We start from the raw sequence: 18,272 nt of genomic DNA on the forward strand, positions 1-18,272 counted from the left end.
TCTGAGGTTCATGAAGATGAGTCTTCCTGACTCTGTGCCTGGCACTCTCTCCATTAGATCACCCAGCTGTCCCCTAGTCTAGATCCTACCTTTTCAGCTTCTTTCCCTTTTCTTCTTGTGTCTATTCTCTCTTCCAGTCAAATTGAACTTCCCTAGTTTCCGGCTGTTCTTCCATTCTCCATGCTACGGCCCTTGCTTGAAACAAACTTCTCCCACTTTCATATCCTTTCCCTCCTTCAAGAATCTCACTGTAATTCCTCCAGTTAGACATGATTCCTCCCTTCTTGAATCTCTGAAGCTGTTCTTCTGTACAGTTATCTAATCATCTTTTAACTTATGTTACTATTTTGATGGGTAGCTTTCATCCCCTTATTAATGAAGTCCTAAGGGATAAGGGTAGTCTTTCTTCATTGGAATCTTTTGTTTTTATGAATTCAACTATATATTGCTCCTGCTTGGAACCTCCTTCTCCATGTCACATTCAGTATCTTCTTTCTAATGGATATTTAATGAACGTTTGTTAGGTTTAATTCATTTGAGTTCCTGACTGAGAGTCTACAGACAGATTTGGCTTTCTTGGGGCTCCCCATCTAAGACTGCTTTTGAAACAGCAGTACAATACAAACAGGACAAAATAAATGCATAAAGCACTACATTCCATCAAAGGACTTTGCCTTTTATGAACTTTGGATCTATCTTCCTGATGCATTATACAGTGCCTCAAACATAGTAGACCCTTAAAATATTGGTTAAATTGGAAAAAATGAGGGAAATGAATGAGAAAGGGAGAGAAGCATCACTGGAAGAGGTCTAAGTATGAATGAACAGAAGTTTTGCTTTTGGGAGCTAAGATGGTGGAGTAAGGAGAGCTCTGAGATACACCAAATCCAACTCCAAAGATACACACACACACACACACACACACACACACACACACACACACACACACACACACACACACAGCTCAAATGAATTCTGAAGGGATGGAACCAACAAAAGACAGAGTGAAACAATGTTCCATCTCCAGACAAGGTAGAAAGTCAGCAGAAAAGATCTGTCTCACTGGGGTAAGATGGAAGAACAATCTAATATACTTGGTACCCAGGGGAACTTGGCAGTGGGAAAAGGAGTCTATCACATGTGGCACATATGAGAACCAGCACAGGCAGCATCTGGACAACACAGCTGAAAGCCTTGCCATAGGAAGCCAGCCATTCTGTCATCTCAAAGTACACACCATAGGACCCAAAGGCAGTCAGGCTGATGCCAAGCACTAGAGTAGACCACAATACAAGCTTGGTACAATATTCCCTCCACCCTACAAATAGAGCACAGCTTCAATGTATAGGCAAGTTCACAAAAAAAGACTAGAAAAATGAGCAAAAGAAAAAGAAAAGGGGCAGCTGGGTAGCTCAGTGGATTGAGAGCCAGGCCTAGAGACAGGAGGTCCTAGGTTCAAATCCGGCCTCAGACACTTCCCAGCTGTGTGACCCTGGGCAAGTCACTTGACCCCCATTGCCCACCCTTACCAATCTTCCACCTATAAGTCAATACACAGAAGTTAAGGGTTTAAAATTAAAAAAAAAGAAAAAGAAAAAAAATCTTACCTTAGAAAGTTACTTCAGTGATAGGGAAGATCAAAATACAAGCTCAGAAAAGGACAACAGTGCCAAAATGGGAACATGTGAAACCCGAAAGGGAAATGTGAAAAGGTGTCAAGTCCGAAAAGAACTCCTAGAAGAGCTTAAAAAGGAGTTTAAAATAAAATAATAAGAGAGGAAGAAAAAATTGGGAAACAAAATGAGAGTCAAAAGCTCAGTAAAAGACACATAAAAATCCACTGAAGAAAACAACTTTGTAAAAAGTAAAATTGGTCAAATGGGAAAGAAGAATCATGCTAGAGACTTAAAAGAGCTGTTTAATAATATTTTATGAACTGAATATTTAATAATATTTTATGAACTGAAATGAATGAATAAATTTAAATGTACACCATCATGCAAGTTTATTGGACTGTATAATAATTTTTTTAAATAAAACACAATTTAAAATTTAAATACATGCAACTATGGAAAGTAATATTTAAAATATTCCTATTGTATACTGTTGAGCAGCTAGGGAGTGCAGTGGAAAGAGTGCTAGAGGCTGGATTTAGAAAGACATGAATGCATTCTCCCAAGCACACCCTATACCTGGGTATACAGGTATTGCACTCAGACATTTACTAGCTTCATGACCTTGAGCATATCACTTAACCCTCTTTGCCTCAGTTTCCTCATCTATAAATGAGCTGGAGAAGGAAATGGCAAACCACTCCAGTATATTTGCCCAACCCCCCCCAAAAAAAACAAATGAGGTCATGAAGAATCAGACATAGCTGAAATAACTGAACAATAACATATATATTGTGCCCTTGGCTACTCGCTACCTTTCCCAACCCTATGTCCAGGTCCAGCAGGAAGTCTTCCTAAAAGAAAGGGCATTTTCAATCCTTTTTAAATGATGGAAGGAATATAATTCCATGGGCTCAATTGGAAAGGGCATTCCAGGTAGAGGGTGTGCCTGGGAGAATGCTTGAGGGCAAGAGGGGACAATTTTACAAAGAGGATATGGAACAATTTACCTTGAGGCAAGAAGAAGACTTGGAGGAGACAATTAGAGTGAGGCTGGAAAGGCCAGAAAGAGCATTTTATGGAGTGGCAAGAAGGGAGTTTTAAAAGTTATATGTTGACACAGGGATAGGTTGAAAGATAAATCATGATGGGTCATCTAATGAGCCCAGGAAGTCTTCCTGAAGTAGCCTCGTAGGGTCCTCTTCATTGATGGGAGAGACAGTCATTGTTGTTTTATTGTTGTTCAGTCATTTTTCAGTTGTGTCCGATTCTTCATGACCACATTTTGTGCTTTCTTGGCAAAAATACTGGAATGGTTTGTTATTTCCTTGTCCAGCTCATTATACAGATGAAGAAACTGAGGCAAATTGGATTAAATGACTTAGGCAAGGTCACACAGCTAGTAAGGTTTGAGGTCAGATTTGTATTCAGGTCTTCCTGACTCCAAACTTGGCAATCTATCCACTGTGCCACCTAGTTGCCCCTGAGACAGTCACTAAAGGAGGGTATTCCAGGCACAGTAGATAATCTGGAAGAAAACTTAAGGAAAGAAAGGGGCTAAAAACTTATATGATGGGAGTCACATGTGGAATGGGGTTGGGGGAAGGGACAAGGTGTGAAAGCTAAGATCCAAGAAATGTAAGGTCACCTGGTGTGCCCTTTGGAAGGTAGAAAACATAACACAATGAAAGGAAAAGATCTGACTTCATCCAACCCAGCTCTCATTTTACACATTATAAAACTGTGTCCAGAAGAGTAACCTGACAAGATTATATAGCTGAAAAAAAAAACCCAACAGGGTAGGAGGAAGGTTTGCCTTCTTTGAGGGTGAGGTGCCTGAAACCCAGAGCCCCTTGTGAGGCTGGATGAGTCTGTAATGAGACTCTAGCTTCACTACCAGAGCAATTGAATCCAGGCAGGCATCCCAGTGATTTTTCTCATGTTCAAGAAGGTTCAGGGGATGAGTGTCCTAGAATCTGCTTAAACTGGCTTTTGGGAACTGATTGTTAAATTTTCGGTGTATTATTTGTGCCTTGGAAATCAGCACACCACTAATCATGGCTTAATTTATTGTTTTGTTGATTAAATAGACTTAAGAAAAGTGCTGGAAAAAATAGTGATAATGCAGACTTAAACAAGTATATGTTAAGGGTATTTTTTTTAGAGAGCTGGTTGTTAAACATTTTGCAAAAGTTCTTGGCTCGGGGTCAATAATCTGTCCCTGAATAGCCCAGTCTCTCCCCTCCTTCAAAGACTCTCATATGGGAAGCTTTCCCTGATTAACAATAGTTCCTTCCAGGTGTCCCTCGATTGGGAAATGACAGAGCAATGGTGATGGAATACTATTGTGCTGTAAGGAATGAAGAACTGGATGATTTCCGGAAGAATTGGAAAGACCTACATGAGCTGATGCTTATTTCACTCTGCCATGTCACCTGTAATGATCAAGTGTGATAGACTGAGCTACTCTCAGCAAAACAAAGATCCAGGACAGTTCTAAGGGAATTAGGACAAAGAATGCTATCTACCTCCAGATAAAGAATTATAGGAGTCAGAATGCAGATGTATCTATATGTCTTATATGATTTTTCAATTGTTTATCTGGGTTTGTGTTTGAGGGTTTTGGTTTTATGAGATTAATCACTCACAAAAATGAACAATATGGAAGTGTTTTGCATGATAATACATATATAATCCAAATTGAATTGCTTTCCAGCTCTGGGATGAGGGAGGGAGAGAGGGAGACAATTTGGATCAAATAATCAGAAAACATATGTGGACATTTATTATTATATGTAATTGGTAAAAAATAAATAAAAATAAAAACAACAGTCCCTTCCTCCCCTACTTCCTCCATTCCATCCACAATGATCACCCTCAGCACAAAAGGCACTCCTTTCCTGGTATCTCTCTGGATCTAAGATCCTAGCTCTTTCATTACTTTAAGAATTTTCCAGGATAGGGACCATTTCTGTTCCTTCTTTTGGCTTCTCTAGTATACTTCCATCAAACACTCAGCACCCGGGACAGGGCTTTTCACACAGGAAGGGCAATCCAAAGAGGCAGGGCATAAGCCACCATCTTGGATTTCTCTTAGGCTGGTCTCTTTTTCAGGATTCTATTCTTAAACCCCTCTATCACCAAGGAGAGGCAGGTGTTAGGGACCAAGACTTTAAGAAAAGATAGTCACTCTTCTAAGAATAGATATCATTCACTCTTCTAAGATAAGATATTGATCATAGGCCCAGCCATGCTTGGAGACAGTAAGACGCCACCAGAGATTTTCTATGCTCCCTTTCCGCGTTCCTTTCCCCCTTAGTATCGGCCGACCCCCTTCTGCCCTCAGCGTATATATTCTTGTCATAGATCTACAATAAACGAGCCTTGCTTCCACCAACACAACTCTGTCTGTCTTGCGCGCAAGGTCTCCCCTCTTCTTCCCCTATGGGTAATTAGGTTGCCGTTTCCCCGGACCCCTCGGTTGTGTCCGGCTGGACCCGGACAGGCAGGGCTAGATTTTAGCTTTTTTTTTTTTTTAAGTTGCCCAAATGTCAAAGAAGGTGCAGAAGAGGATTGTAAGAGAAGTGTCTAAAAGGGTGTGGTTTTTATGAACTTGGGCAGCAGGAGTGAAACCTCAGGTGTCTACCATTCCCACCCCTTCTTCTCTCCCCTTCTGGGGCCACTCCTTATTTCCTGACTTCAAAGGTGCCTTAAATCCCACACCCCCAACATTGACTCTTGCTTCCTGTCCCACAGCAGTCAGTGGATAGTTTGTGCTGAGTACCAAAACATGGACCTAAGGCATAGAGAAACAATAAACTTCCTTGCCTTTTCTTTGACTGTGTCCTCCCAACACTACAATGGCATCTCTCCTCACCTCTTCCTCCTGGATTACCTAAGTTTCTTCAAGACATTTCAAATCTTAATTTCTGCAAGTGTCCTTTCTCACCTGTTCCTCCCCACTATTAGTGCCTCTCCCCCCACAAGATTACTTTACATTTACACCCCCTTGAATGTATCTAATAGTTTGTATGTTAGATTCCCCATTCGATTATAAGTTCCCTGAGGACAAGGGTTATTTTTTTCTTTTCTAAATTTATATACCCAGGATTTAGCACATAGTAAGAGTCTAATAAATGCTTATTGGTGATAATGATGATGATGGAGCAGTAACGATTATAGTGTATACTCCTTGTCATAATTGCATCCACGTAGAGTTGACATTTATATAACACTAAGATTCAAAAAACACTTTACATACATACACATGACTCTCATGTATATTATCCTCACCCCAGAGAGCACCCCCTTCCCACTTCAGTTTATCATATGCCCTGGTATCTATGTGGTACGACAAGAATAATAGACATCATGGAAAGAGTGTTATGCCGAGAGCCTTAAAGTTTGGCTTCTAATCCCAGTTCACCAACTACTTATGTGATTTTGGGTGAGTTGTTTGTCTTCTCTGGGCTTCAGTCTATCTATAAAATGTAGAAATTGGAATTGATCATCCAGATCTAAAAATGTATCTTGTCTCTACCATTTACTAGATCATGTTCTGTTTTGACATGTGTTCTTGGGCCCCATTTTCCTCTCTTATTTATGAAACATGAGGATCGAGTGTTCTTAGCTTTATTTGAGTCAAGGATCCCCTTGGCATTCTGGTGAAGCCAGTAGATCCCTTCTCACAATCATGGTTTAAAATACACAAAATAAAATAGGACTAGAAAGGAAACAAATTATTTTGAATTAATAATGTAATTTGTCCTACCCATATTCCTAGAGCCCCTAAAATCTACCCACTAGATTAGTGATGGGCAAACTTTTTAAATAGGGGGCCCAAGGAAAGGAAATGCTCATCTGTCAGTCTGTTTCTAAAGCAACTCTTTCGAAGTTTCATTGTATTGTATCCTACTCATTGTATTCGTCAGATTAGGAATAATGTCCCAGCTAGATAGAACATTACAGGGGCAGCATTTGGCCTGCAGGCTGTAGTTTGCCTATCACTGCCCATCACCCATTTTGGAGGTCCATGGATCTTAGGATAAGAACTCCTAGACTAAATGGTCTCTAATGTCTCTTTTAGCTCCAATTCCTGATTTTTTTTATTATCCCCATTTTACAGTTGCAAATGATGTAAATTATGTGTTAGATAGATGTATTATCCTCATTTTACAGATTTTACTCAGACAGGTAAAGTCACTTACCTGAAGACACACAGCAAGTACTGAGCATTAAGGGTGACCTTGAAGGGAAAAAGAGACATATTTGTTGAGGACAACATGAAGAAAGGAATGGAAGGTCAGGAAGAGGTAGTTCCATCCCTTTTGATTCTTCTAAAAGAAGGGAGATTTATGGTAAAGTCTTTCTTCCTCTTCTTCCACTAATAACTGGTATGAATTTAGCCCAGCCAACCAAAGCCCACTCCTTCTGAGAGAGAGAGAGAGAGAGAGAGAGAGAGAGAGAGAGAGAAGCCCTCAGTATAGATAAACAGAGTTCAAGAGATCCTGCTGAGGCTAGAGGAAAGGTGAATACAAATGATTAGCCAAGATAGGGATAAAGAATGAAGGAAGTTTAATTATTACTCTATTCTTAAGGTTTCTAGGGCTTTAGAAATCTTTATTGTTTCTCACTGCCTTAGGAGGAAGAGAACATATCCTCTAAGTTTCATGGAATCCTCAGTACATAGCCACAACTCAGTAAACATTAGGGCAATAACAATAATTATACTAACTGACCCAAGGACACATAAGGAGGTAGGAGGCAGTAGCAGGAGCTTTCAGAGCTTCTCCGAATAAGAAATCTAGAGTCCTTGAGGTTGGAGGGACCAAAAGAATGCCCATCTTCCCATCTTGGATGCATGAGGAATTCCTGTGTGGAGAAGAAAATGAATTTTCCATCTATCTGGCACCTTTTAGAAGAGGGGAGAACCTATAAGGGCTCTTTCTCTTTCTCAACTGGAGAAAGAAGCCCAGAACATGTCCTAACAGAGCCCAATCAACTCTTTGGTGTCCAGGGACTGGTTCTCCAACTTTTGGCTTTTCTAGACTCTTCTTTCTCCTTTTGACCTTTTCCCTGTTTCCAAGTGTCCTTATTAAGGGCAATCAAGTCTTTTGAACAGTCCAGGGAAATGGTTTGTAGGGGAAGAAATAGAAATGATTTTTTAAAATTATCTGATGATTCCCATTCTTGTGACCACAAATAATCTAGCGGAGATGGTTCGCGGTTTTACTAGGAAAGAAAGAAAAGCTAGAACCAGACCTTCTGGGCTTTAGTTTAGAGGGGACAAAAAGATTATTTACTTTGTCTTCTATTCTCTACAGGCATTGTGGGAAGCTGGGGGAATTATCAAAATGAACTCTCCAGGTCACTCTTTCAAGCACCAAAGTATAGGTCTGGTACCCTCCAGATTTTGTGCCAATTGGAACTGTGTCGAATTCAAGGATAAGGTGGAATTAATAAGAAGTTGATGGATACTGAAGGGAGGCAAGAGATAGATGTAATGACTTTTTCAGGCTTCTGGTCAGCCCTGGAAATCCAACTGCTAGAAACAACCAACATCCTCTAAGTCCCCTACAACTCATCTTCCTAGTCTGTTTAGGAGTTCAGCTCAGTCTCTGGGTGTGGGTTGGGGATACCTCACAGGGAGACTGTGTGAAAATTAATTACTTAATATATGTAAACTAGCTTTGAAGATGAAAAGTGCAAACGCACAGTGTTCCTAATAACATCTTCAATACTCTTGCATCGCCCCAGAGTCGCCTCTGAGCTCACCATTAAGATGAGTCCTTGGGGAGTTGCTGGCAACCTCCCCAAGCTAATAAACAAGATAAAATGCATTTTCACTCCTTTTATGCAGCCAACCCCACCTCTGCCCACTAATAAAAGGCCCCAGGTAGATCAGAGAGGAGAGAAGGAATCTGAGCCCCACACTCTCGCTACTGGTACCTGTCCATTCTTCCTACTCCATCACTCAGACCCTATCAGCAACATGTCTTGTCGTTCATATCGTATCAGTTCAGGATGTGGCGTAACAAGGAACTTCAGCTCCTGCTCAGCTGTAGCCCCCAAGACTGGCAACCGCTGTTGCATCAGTGCTGCCCCATATCGTGGGGTGTCCTGCTACAGGGGTCTCACTGGCTTTGGCAGCCGCAGCCTATGTAATGTGGGGTCCTGTGGCCCCCGAATCTCCGTGGGAGGATACCGTTCCTTGGGCTGTGGTCGGAGCTTTGGCTATCGGTCTGGGGGTGTTTGTGGGCCCAGCCCCCCCTGCATCACCACTGTGTCTGTCAACGAGAGCCTCCTGACTCCCCTCAACCTGGAGATCGACCCCAATGCCCAGTGTGTGAAGCATGAGGAGAAGGAGCAGATCAAGTGTCTCAACAGCAAATTTGCTGCCTTCATTGACAAGGTTAGTAATACCTCCTAGCCTCTTTGGAAGCACAGGATCCCAGAATCATAGGCTTAGAGGAGTAGAAGGGACAAAGACATCTAATCCAACCTCTTCATTTTACAGGTGCAAATATGGCAGCTCAGAAAAATTGCAAAGTAGGATTTGAACCTAGATGCTCTGGCTCCAATTCCCTGCCACATTCTGTAATTTGCTGCACCACATTGCCTCCTATCTTTCAGGCAGAGCTGAACACTAGGCAGGAATATAGAGGGAGAGAATGCAGGATTTGTGAGATCCCAGCCTGATGAGGAGAATCAGATATACCTAGGAAGAACAGGAACAGGGGCAGCTGGGTGGCTTAGTGGATAGAGTACCAGGCTTGGAAACATGAGGACCTGGGTTCAAACCTGGCCTCAGACACTTCCTTAGCTATGTGACCTTAGGCAAGTCACTTAACCCCCATTTCCTGGCCCTTACTGCTCTTCTGCCTTGGAACCAGTACACAGTATTGACTCTAAGATGGAAGGTAAAGGTTAAAAACAAAAGTATCTGCCTTGTTCAATGATGCTCTCTAAGAAAACTTTAAGGCAATAGATGGTGTTAGTCCATTGGTTTCTTTCCAAATGTGTATTCTTCACTTGGTTCCAATGTCCCAGGCAAGCAGGGAGGGTCTTCCCTAAGAAAGGGAAAATCCACCTGGAATAGAAACTGCTATTTTGAAGGTTCCTTCCCAAGGAGATGGAGGACAGCTAGGGAACAACCCTACCCTATGGCATGCCTGGCTTCCCAGGGATGAGCATGGTCTGCTCTCATGCATAGCCCTATGGACAGTGGCTGGCTATAGGCTCTCCCATGATATCTTTCTCCATGGTTCTGCAGGTCCGGTTCCTGGAGCAGCAAAACAAGCTCCTGGAGACCAAATGGAACTTCTATCAGAATCAGAGATGCTGCCAGAGCAACATGGAGCCCCTGTTCAATGGTTACATTGAGACCCTGAAGCGGGAGCTGGAGTGTGTAGAGGCTGACAGTGGGCGTCTATCCTCTGAGCTCAATCACATTCAGGAGGTGTTGGAAGGCTACAAGAAGAAGTGAGTACTTGGGGGAGAGCAAGCCAAGAAATCCTCTTAGGATGTGACCCTGAAGCTTAGCATTGTGAATAACTGGACTTAGAGGGATTGGCAAGGGACTTGGTGAAAGCTGGGAGGTTTATTATGTGGGTGATCTTGAACCATGTAGCCCTTGTGTCACAATTTCCCCACAATTGCATCAGAAAACATGGGCATTTGGTTTGTTTCCTGACAATATTGTAGTGTATGGAACCAACTTTAGCAAAGATAAGGACAGGAAGTTGAGTGAGATCTGTCTAATTTCCTAAAGGTCTAATGAGCTCTAAGGCTGTGACTTCCCCAAGACAATTTTATGAAAAAGATCTCCTGAAAAGAGGTTCCCTATGATATGGTTTGTTCCAAGCATTGAGTGACACAAAACCTTCTTCTAAATGATTCTTAAGTGTCATGGATGGCATCTTCTTTGAGAGAAGCATGAACTTCCCAATGCAACGGCACCCTCATCACTAGGTGTGTATTCATTAAACCAAGCCAGCTTTGGCTAAGAGAAATGGAGACCTCAGGACTGGCAGCGAATCCAGCCTGAAGCAGGGCAGAGAATTCTAGATTCAGAACTGGAAGGGTCCTTAGAGACCATGGAGTCCAACCTGCTCGTTTTCTACATGAGGAAACGAAGACCTTAAGAGATTAAGCAACCTTCCCAGCTAGTCATTTAACCTCTTGCTTACGCTGCTCATTAAGTGAATAACACTGATTGTGTAAATGACTTCTACAGTTAGGAAACCTCAGAGGTGGGATTTGAACCCCTGTCAACCTGAGTCTAAGTCCATTACACCACATTGTCTTTCCATATCCCTCTATCCATGCAGATTAGTATCTGTTCAACTTAGAGGAAAAGGAAGGGAAGGGAATAACATTTATTAGGTAGCTCCACTGTACCAAACACTATGCTAAGTGCTTTACAAATATCATCTCATTCAATCCTCACAACTCTTTTTGTCCTCATTTTACAGTTGAGGAAACTGAGGCAGATAGCAATTAAGAGACTTGCCTAGGGTCACACAGCTAGTGAGTGTCCGAGTTTGGATTTGAACTCTAATTTTAGGGAGTTGCTTAAGGCTCTGAAATAGTAAATAACTTGCAGAGGATCACAGGGATAGTAAGTGTTCCAGGTACAATTTGGACCCATGTTTTCCTGGTCCTCAGTGAGGAGACATGATCTCCTTCTATCATTCCAAGTTGCTTGGCCCATGAATACTGAACAGAGCAGATTTGGGGCAATGCATTAATGAGAACCAGAAGTGAGTTTTTGAATTGTGGATTCTTGGCCCTGGGTCACGGTACCCAGCTTCTCAGCTCCTGATCTCTTCTCTCTGTGTGCTCAGGTACGAAGAGGAAGTGGCCCTCCGGGCCACAGCCGAGAATGAATTTGTGGTGCTAAAGAAGGTAAGTGGGCCAGAGAAATGGCAGCTGTGTGTCCCTTCTAGCAGCTTCTGTGGAACGAATCTCTCTCACCTCTGAGCCCAAGAGGACTGGGGAGCTGGGAGGTTTCCATGGGAGGTCTGCCAACATCTGCTTACCTTCCCTCTTTCTTCCCCACTTTCAGGATGTGGACTGCGCCTACTTGAGGAAGTCTGACCTGGAAGCCAATGCAGAAGCCCTCACAGAGGAGATAAACTTTTTGAGAGCCCTGTATGAGGAGGTGAGAAAAGGAGAAGGGAACTGGGCACCCAGTCCTGGGGCAGCAAGTCAGGAGGAAGAGGAGGAGCAGGAGGAGAGAGAGAGAGAGAGAGAGAGAGAGAGAGAGAGAGAGAGAGAGAGAGAGAGAAAGTGTGTGTGTGTGTGGATGTGGATGGGAGAATGTAAGCCATAACTGACCTATGCCTGCAAGTCCATCTCTCTGGATGTTCCATGCCTGTCCATGTGTGTGAATGAGAGAAGAATGGACCAGGGATTTCAGCTGGAATCAGGGCCCATCCAAAGAGGAAATCCACTCTAGCAATGCGAGTAGTTGGCACCTTGTCTGAAACTTGGAGTCTTAGAGAGTGAGTGTCCTGCTCAGGGCTCCATGAATCCCTTTTTTGTTCATATAAACACAGGACTTAAAGCTGGGGGAGAATGTCCATGTTGTGTAGTTGTCAATGTATACATGTTTACGTGCATGATAGCATGTGTGTGAGCCACCTGCTCCTTTATCTGTTCGTGTCTATGTGAACACACGGATCTCTGGTTATGTAGCTCTGTGTGTGTGTCTGGCTGAGTGTGTACAAGTCTCTGGCTATATGTAAAGTAAGATAGGTGGGTCTGTATGCATGTGGGCACAGCTATGGCTTAAGTCCCTGCCTGGCCCCTGGGGAGGGCTTTCCTCTGCCCTCTAGAGGTGGCAGGGACTGGCCTGAATGCCAGGGACGGGATGTTGGCCCCCACAGGAGATCCGGCTCCTTCAGTCACAAATCTCCGACACTTCAGTCATTGTCAAGATGGACAATAGCCGCGACCTGAACATGGACTGCATAGTGGCTGAGATCAAGGCTCAATATGACGACATCGCTAGTCGCAGCCGGGCTGAGGCTGAATCCTGGTACCGTACCAAGGTATGTCGGGAGATTTGGTGCCTGGATCAGGGGTGCCCACAGAGGGACGGTGCTATGATAGCTCCCATTTCTACAGTGCTTTAAGGGCTAAAGAGTCTTTTTATCACAACAACCTCAGGAGTAAGGCATTATACGTGCTGGTATACCCATTTCATGGATGAAGAAACAAGAGTTCCTAAGGGCTGTTGTGACTTGCTCAGTCACACAGCTAATAAGCATGGAAGATGGGATTTGAATACACTGACCTCCTGATGGGAAATCCAATAATCTTCCCACCACACCACGTGGACCTTGTACAGAAGAGGGCATTCTGTCTTTCAGGTCCTGCTTCAAAGCTTCCTCTTCCAAGGAGGAATCTCTCCCTATGTCTCTTTCTCTACTGTTCTATAGTTTCCCTTTTCCTCTCTTATTCTTTCTCCTCTTTCTATTCTTGTCCATTCCTTGGCTTTGCCTCCAACTTTCTTCTCCTATTCATTCATGTCCTTCCATTGCAATATCATGCAATGTATTTACACACACACACACACACACACACACACACACACACACACACACACACACACAAAGTATGGCCACAGCCTTGTGCAATTGCCCAAGACAGCCAAACTACAAGGCCTGAAAGGATTTCCTCAGAAAGAGGAGAAGAACAGATAGGTAGGTGGCCCAGTAGATAGAGAGTCAGGCCTGGAGTTGGGAAGATCTGGTTTCAGATCTGGCTTCAGACATTGCCTAGCTGTGTGACCCTGAGTAAGTCACTTAACCCCATTTGCCCAGCCCGTAAACCTCTTCTGCTCTCGAACTCAGTAACAGTTCTAAGACAGAAGGTAAGGGTTTAAAAAAAAAAACAAACAGATTCTTAGAACCTTCTACAGATCTGTGAGAAGCATTTCCAAACAGAATCTCCAATTCTACCCATGGAAATGGAAGAAACTAAGTCAGGAGTGAAAGAAGCAAAGGGAAAGTTTGTAGAACTATAGTCAGGGCAGAGACAGAGATCTGTGAGGTGCCCCATCATGAAGCATTAGGTTCCTAAGTCTATGCCAGGACATATTTTTTGACTCACAAAATGGTATTCAAATGAATGTACATTAGCCAGGGAATGAAGATCATAAAACTGTCTTTTGGTAAGTACAAAACAAAGAAAACCTATTGGGAAAATTTCCATGTTTGATTCTAATCCAGGAAATGAGAAGGTTTTTTTTCCTAGACTCAGTTTTCTAATCTTAACAGATGTAGGACCCAACTTCTCAGAGCCTCAGAAAGTCTTGTCTATTATGCCATTAATGATTTTTTAAAAAACTCTTATCTTCTGTCATAGAATCACTAATAACTATGGGTTCCAAGACAGAAGGGCTAGGCATTTGGGGGTAAATGACTTGCCTAGGGTCATACAAGTTACAAGTCATACAAATCTAAGGTCAGATTTGAACCCAGGACCTCCGAACAATAGGTCTGCTTCTATTCCATAGTTTTTGATGAAGTGAAGGTCCCAAATGTAATCCATCATTGGAAAGCTCTTCTCATCTGTAAAATAAGAAAGCTAGACTAAATGACCTCTAAAGTTTCTTCTAGCTCAGACATCTCATGATTCTCCAATTCTAAATATTCATGGAAATTCATGCATTTCTGAATATCCATTCATCCACTTGCATTCCTGGCTAATTGAACCTCAGAAAGTCACTCTTCCTGTGTGCATTGGCACTCTCTGCTTCATTGGCACCTGTTTAACCCATAAAAAATAATAATAATGCTGTACGTTGAGGGAATGCCAAAAGGAAGAGGCAACCAAGTTCAAACCAGTCCAATCCAACAAGCATTTATTAGGCAACTACTATGTGCAAGGTACCGACAATTCAAAGATAAATTAAAAGGCAGTCCCTGCCCTCAAGAAACTGGTATGCTACTGGAAGGTGGCCTGCTCTGGGGATGTGCTCATTCTAATGGAAGAGAGGAAAATGGATATCTGGGACGTGTGGTATAGAGCTCCATGAAAGAGATATAGATGAAGAGACAATGATGGACCCAGGAGTAGCCAGACAGATGGCTGTACATCTACGGCCTTGATTTCCTCACCTATAAAATTAAGTAGATGAATTAGATGACTCCAATCTTATGTTTATGTTCCCATGCTTGAGCAGGGAGTAGTAGCTAAAGGATTCAAAATATGGCGGATGTATTCACTGAGAATGACTTACTAGAAAAGGAAAGTTTAGACGGAGGAAATTAGATGGAAAGGTTGAGAGAAGAAAAAGTGTGAGAAGTGAGTTGGAGGATATGGGGATGTGGGAAATAAAGGTTAAGTTTGCCTGGTTGGGTAAAAAGTGGAAGTGATGGAGAGGAGACGGCAGATGATGACAGCGGCTGGAAAGGTTCTTGAAACCCAGAATGAAGAGCGTGACCAGAAGTGGTAAGATTCATTTAGGGTTCCGAGGAGGAAGAGCCACAAGTGTCTCTGTCTCTGATAGTGTGACTGACTTCTTTAATCACTTTTATTTGTTATACCCTTGCAGTGTGAAGAAATGAAAGCCACAGTGATCCGCCATGGAGAAAGCCTTAGAAGGACCAAGGAAGAGATGAATGAACTGAATCGTATTATTCAGAGACTGACGGCTGAGATTGAGAATGCCAAGTGCCAGGTAAGAGTGATTAGGTGGAAAGATCTAGTGCAAATGCCTCTGCCACCCTTCTCCTTTCCCTCCCAAAGCCAATGACATATAGACTTTTCTAAACCCAACCTTACATCTCTGTGGGAAGCCTCAAGGATGAATTTCCTAAGGGCTCATTTTCCAAATGGGGAAACCCAGAAGGTTTGTAAGGAACTTTTATGATATCACACACTGTGAGACTCTGGATAAAAATGCGATTGTTGTCTTTTGGCTCCAATCGACCTTGGAGTCAGGAGAACAAACTTAGCTCTGATGAGACTCTGGGGGATATAGATGTTAGAGTTCTCCATCCAGTCAGATATGAAAATCCCAGGGACCTTTCTCTAATCACTCCAGAAGGAGAGATTACAGTTAATTGTGAAGAACTTTCTAATGTGAAATTATTGTCAAGAGGGATTCTGGAATATGACCCCAAAGAGCAAAAAAATGAGGTCAGTCAGCTATATAGCCTTGATCACATAAGCTCTATGAGATTTGATTTCCTTATCTTTAAGATAAAGTATTGGACTAGATAATCTCTGAAGATAGTTAAGAAGAAAAGACAACTATTCAGTAAATGACTACTATGTGCCAGGCACTGTGCTAAGCACTTTACAACTAGCATTTTATTTGATTGGCACAATAACCTTGAGAGGTAGATGCAATTGTTATCCCCATTTTACAGTTGAGGAAAGTAAGACAGAGGTTAAGTGTCTTGCCCAAGATCACAGAACTAATAAGTATCTGAGACCACATTTGAACTCAGCACTCTATCCAAGGTGTTATCTGGCAATTTTTATCTTTAAATTTATTGCCATGGGGTAGTTTTGAGAGAGATCCTTGGAAGAAAAAAAATTAGATGAAGGATAAAATTAAGTCAAGGACCGCTTTTCTCTTACTTATCATTCCCATTTCCCCCAGCCATACCCCCAGTGACCCAAATCCATCTCCTTCTCTCTCCAGAACCCCTTCCTCATCATTTGGTGCAAACAAAAAAAATGTTTTCTCATTCCTTCATTCCTTTGTATCTCTCCTCTGTAGCGTCGTAAACTGGAGGCTGCAGTGGCAGAGGCTGAACAGCAGGGTGAGGCTGCCCTCAATGATGCCAAGTGCAAGTTGGCTGAGCTGGAGGGTGCCCTACAGAAGGCAAAGCAGGACATGGCTTGTCTACTGAAGGAATACCAGGAGGTCATGAACTCCAAACTGGGGCTGGACATTGAGATCGCCACCTACAAGAGGCTGCTGGAAGGAGAGGAGCACAGGTGAGACCAGCCAGAGACATTAGGCAATGTAGACAGGCTGAAAATCCCACCGAGCCGTATCTCTCACCACTGAAGCAGGATAGTTCCAGGTTAGAGATGAAGAGTTTTCTAATGGGAGATTTTGGCATTGCCTCCCAAGAGTAACTGTGGAATATGGGGCCAGACTGGGTGGCTTTAGGGGTCATAGAGCCTACAACCAATAGACCATTCTACTGATTCTAAACACAAAAGGGCCAACTGGAAGAGAAATTTTGGATAAATTTATAGGTAGAACTTAAATTTCCTAGAGAGACTTTAGGTTTGGGGAATTCAAGAAAGATACAACCCATCACCAAAAGGTTCAGGATCCACAAGATCCACAGACCTTCCCTCCACTTCTGTGAGTGCCTACTATAGTACCAAGACCATAGTTGTCTTACCTCAAGGAAGGTGACTTGAGATGAGCAGGACTAACCTTATTCCTTTTTCCTTTTCCCATAGGCTGTGTGAAGGTGTGGGCTCTGTAAATGTCTGTAAGTATCCTTCACCCAAACCTTTTGATGAAATGACTTCTTGGGCAAAGTTGGTGGTTCCAATTTAGCCATCTGAGTCCATAACCTAGAGAATCCAGTGGGTCTCCAATCAAGTGTCCAGAAGCATTCTTGGGAAGTTCCAGGGGAGAGGGTGGAATGCTGGGACTAAAGCTACAACAAATAGCTTTCTGATGTTGGCAATAATATAGACTATGGGAATTGAGGAAGACAGTCTTCTAAGATCAATCAGTTTTGGGACAATGAGAGGGCTCAGTAGATAGAGGGCCAGGCCTGGAGACGGGAGGTCCTGAGTTCAAATTTGGCCTCAGTCACTTGCTAGCTGTGTGACCCTGGGCTAGTCACTTAACCCTAATTGCCTAGATCTTACCACTATTCTGCCTGGGAATCAATACTTAGTACTAATTCTAAGTTTTCTTAATTAATTTCTTAATTCTACTAATAACTTAGTGCTAAGTACTAAGAATTCTAAGGGTTAAAAAAGAAAAAAAAATCAATTTTTTGTTGGAGAATTAGAGCAGTTTTAGGGCACTGGATCCCTGAGTGAGAAGTCCTAAATTCTAGTTTCATGTTTGCTAGTGCCAGTAACTACCTTTGTAATATTGTGAAAGTCACCTTATTTGTTTGGGTCTCAGTTCTCCCATCTCAAAAATGAGGCAATGGTAGAAGATGATCCCCAAGGTTCCATCTAACTCTCAAATTTCATGACCTACACACCATTTGACATCTACTTGGTAATAGCTGATCCTATGACATGCCCAGAAGGCTAGAGAGGAGACAGTAATATGTGAGATCAGTCCATTTATTCCCTTCACACATTTATGTCTCATTTCACAGGTGTAAGCAGTTCCCGGGGTGGGGTGACCTGTGGGGGTCTCATCTGTAGCACCACCCCAGGACTCCAGATTGCCTCAGGTCCTTCTGCCACTGGAGGTAGCTACACAGTGATGGCACCTGATTCCTGTGGTCCCTGCCAGCCCCGATCTTTGGGCTTCAGCTGTGGGAGCAGTCGATCAGTCCGCTTTGCATAGCTGGGATGTCATGCCAAAACACTCCTGCCCTCCCAGCTTCCTGCCGCAGAACTGATGATGAATGGAATGTCTGTGTGGTTGCTTCCTTGAGACTGAATTCCTGAAGACTAAGCCTTCCCCTCTCTCCTCTAAATTAT

General features: G+C 42.9%; 1 protein-coding gene across 2 annotated transcripts; it reads left to right on the forward strand.

The window, feature by feature from the left end:
• Window positions 1-8,604: 8,604 nt before the first annotated feature.
• LOC123250539 (keratin, type II cuticular Hb5) lies at window positions 8,605-18,135 on the forward strand. Of its 2 annotated transcripts, none has more exons than XM_044679665.1 (9): window positions 8,605-9,024; window positions 9,886-10,094; window positions 11,459-11,519; window positions 11,680-11,775; window positions 12,503-12,667; window positions 15,178-15,303; window positions 16,354-16,574; window positions 17,055-17,090; window positions 17,949-18,135. In XM_044679665.1, exons 1-9 carry the CDS (start codon window positions 8,605-8,607, stop codon window positions 18,133-18,135), a joined length of 1,521 nt encoding a protein of 506 aa, XP_044535600.1. The 2 variants fall into 2 exon arrangements, with proteins under 2 accessions (XP_044535600.1, XP_044535599.1); XM_044679664.1 differs by having other exon boundaries at window positions 17,055-17,086; window positions 17,942-18,135.
• The last annotated feature ends 137 nt before the right edge of the window (window positions 18,136-18,272 follow it).

The sequence above is a fragment of the Gracilinanus agilis genome, chromosome 5 (assembly GCF_016433145.1).
Source record: "Gracilinanus agilis isolate LMUSP501 chromosome 5, AgileGrace, whole genome shotgun sequence".
In the NCBI taxonomy this organism is placed as follows: domain Eukaryota; kingdom Metazoa; phylum Chordata; class Mammalia; order Didelphimorphia; family Didelphidae; genus Gracilinanus; species Gracilinanus agilis.

Coding starts and splice junctions, on each gene's coding strand:
- LOC123250539 (XM_044679664.1), top strand. CDS start 8,605: ATGTCTTGTCGTTCATATCGTATCAGTTCAGGATGTGGCGTAACAAGG. Junction 11,776..12,502: donor TGAGAGCCCTGTATGAGGAG/GTGAGAAAAGGA, acceptor TGGCCCCCACAG/GAGATCCGGCTCCTTCAGTC. Junction 15,304..16,353: donor TTGAGAATGCCAAGTGCCAG/GTAAGAGTGATT, acceptor TCTCCTCTGTAG/CGTCGTAAACTGGAGGCTGC.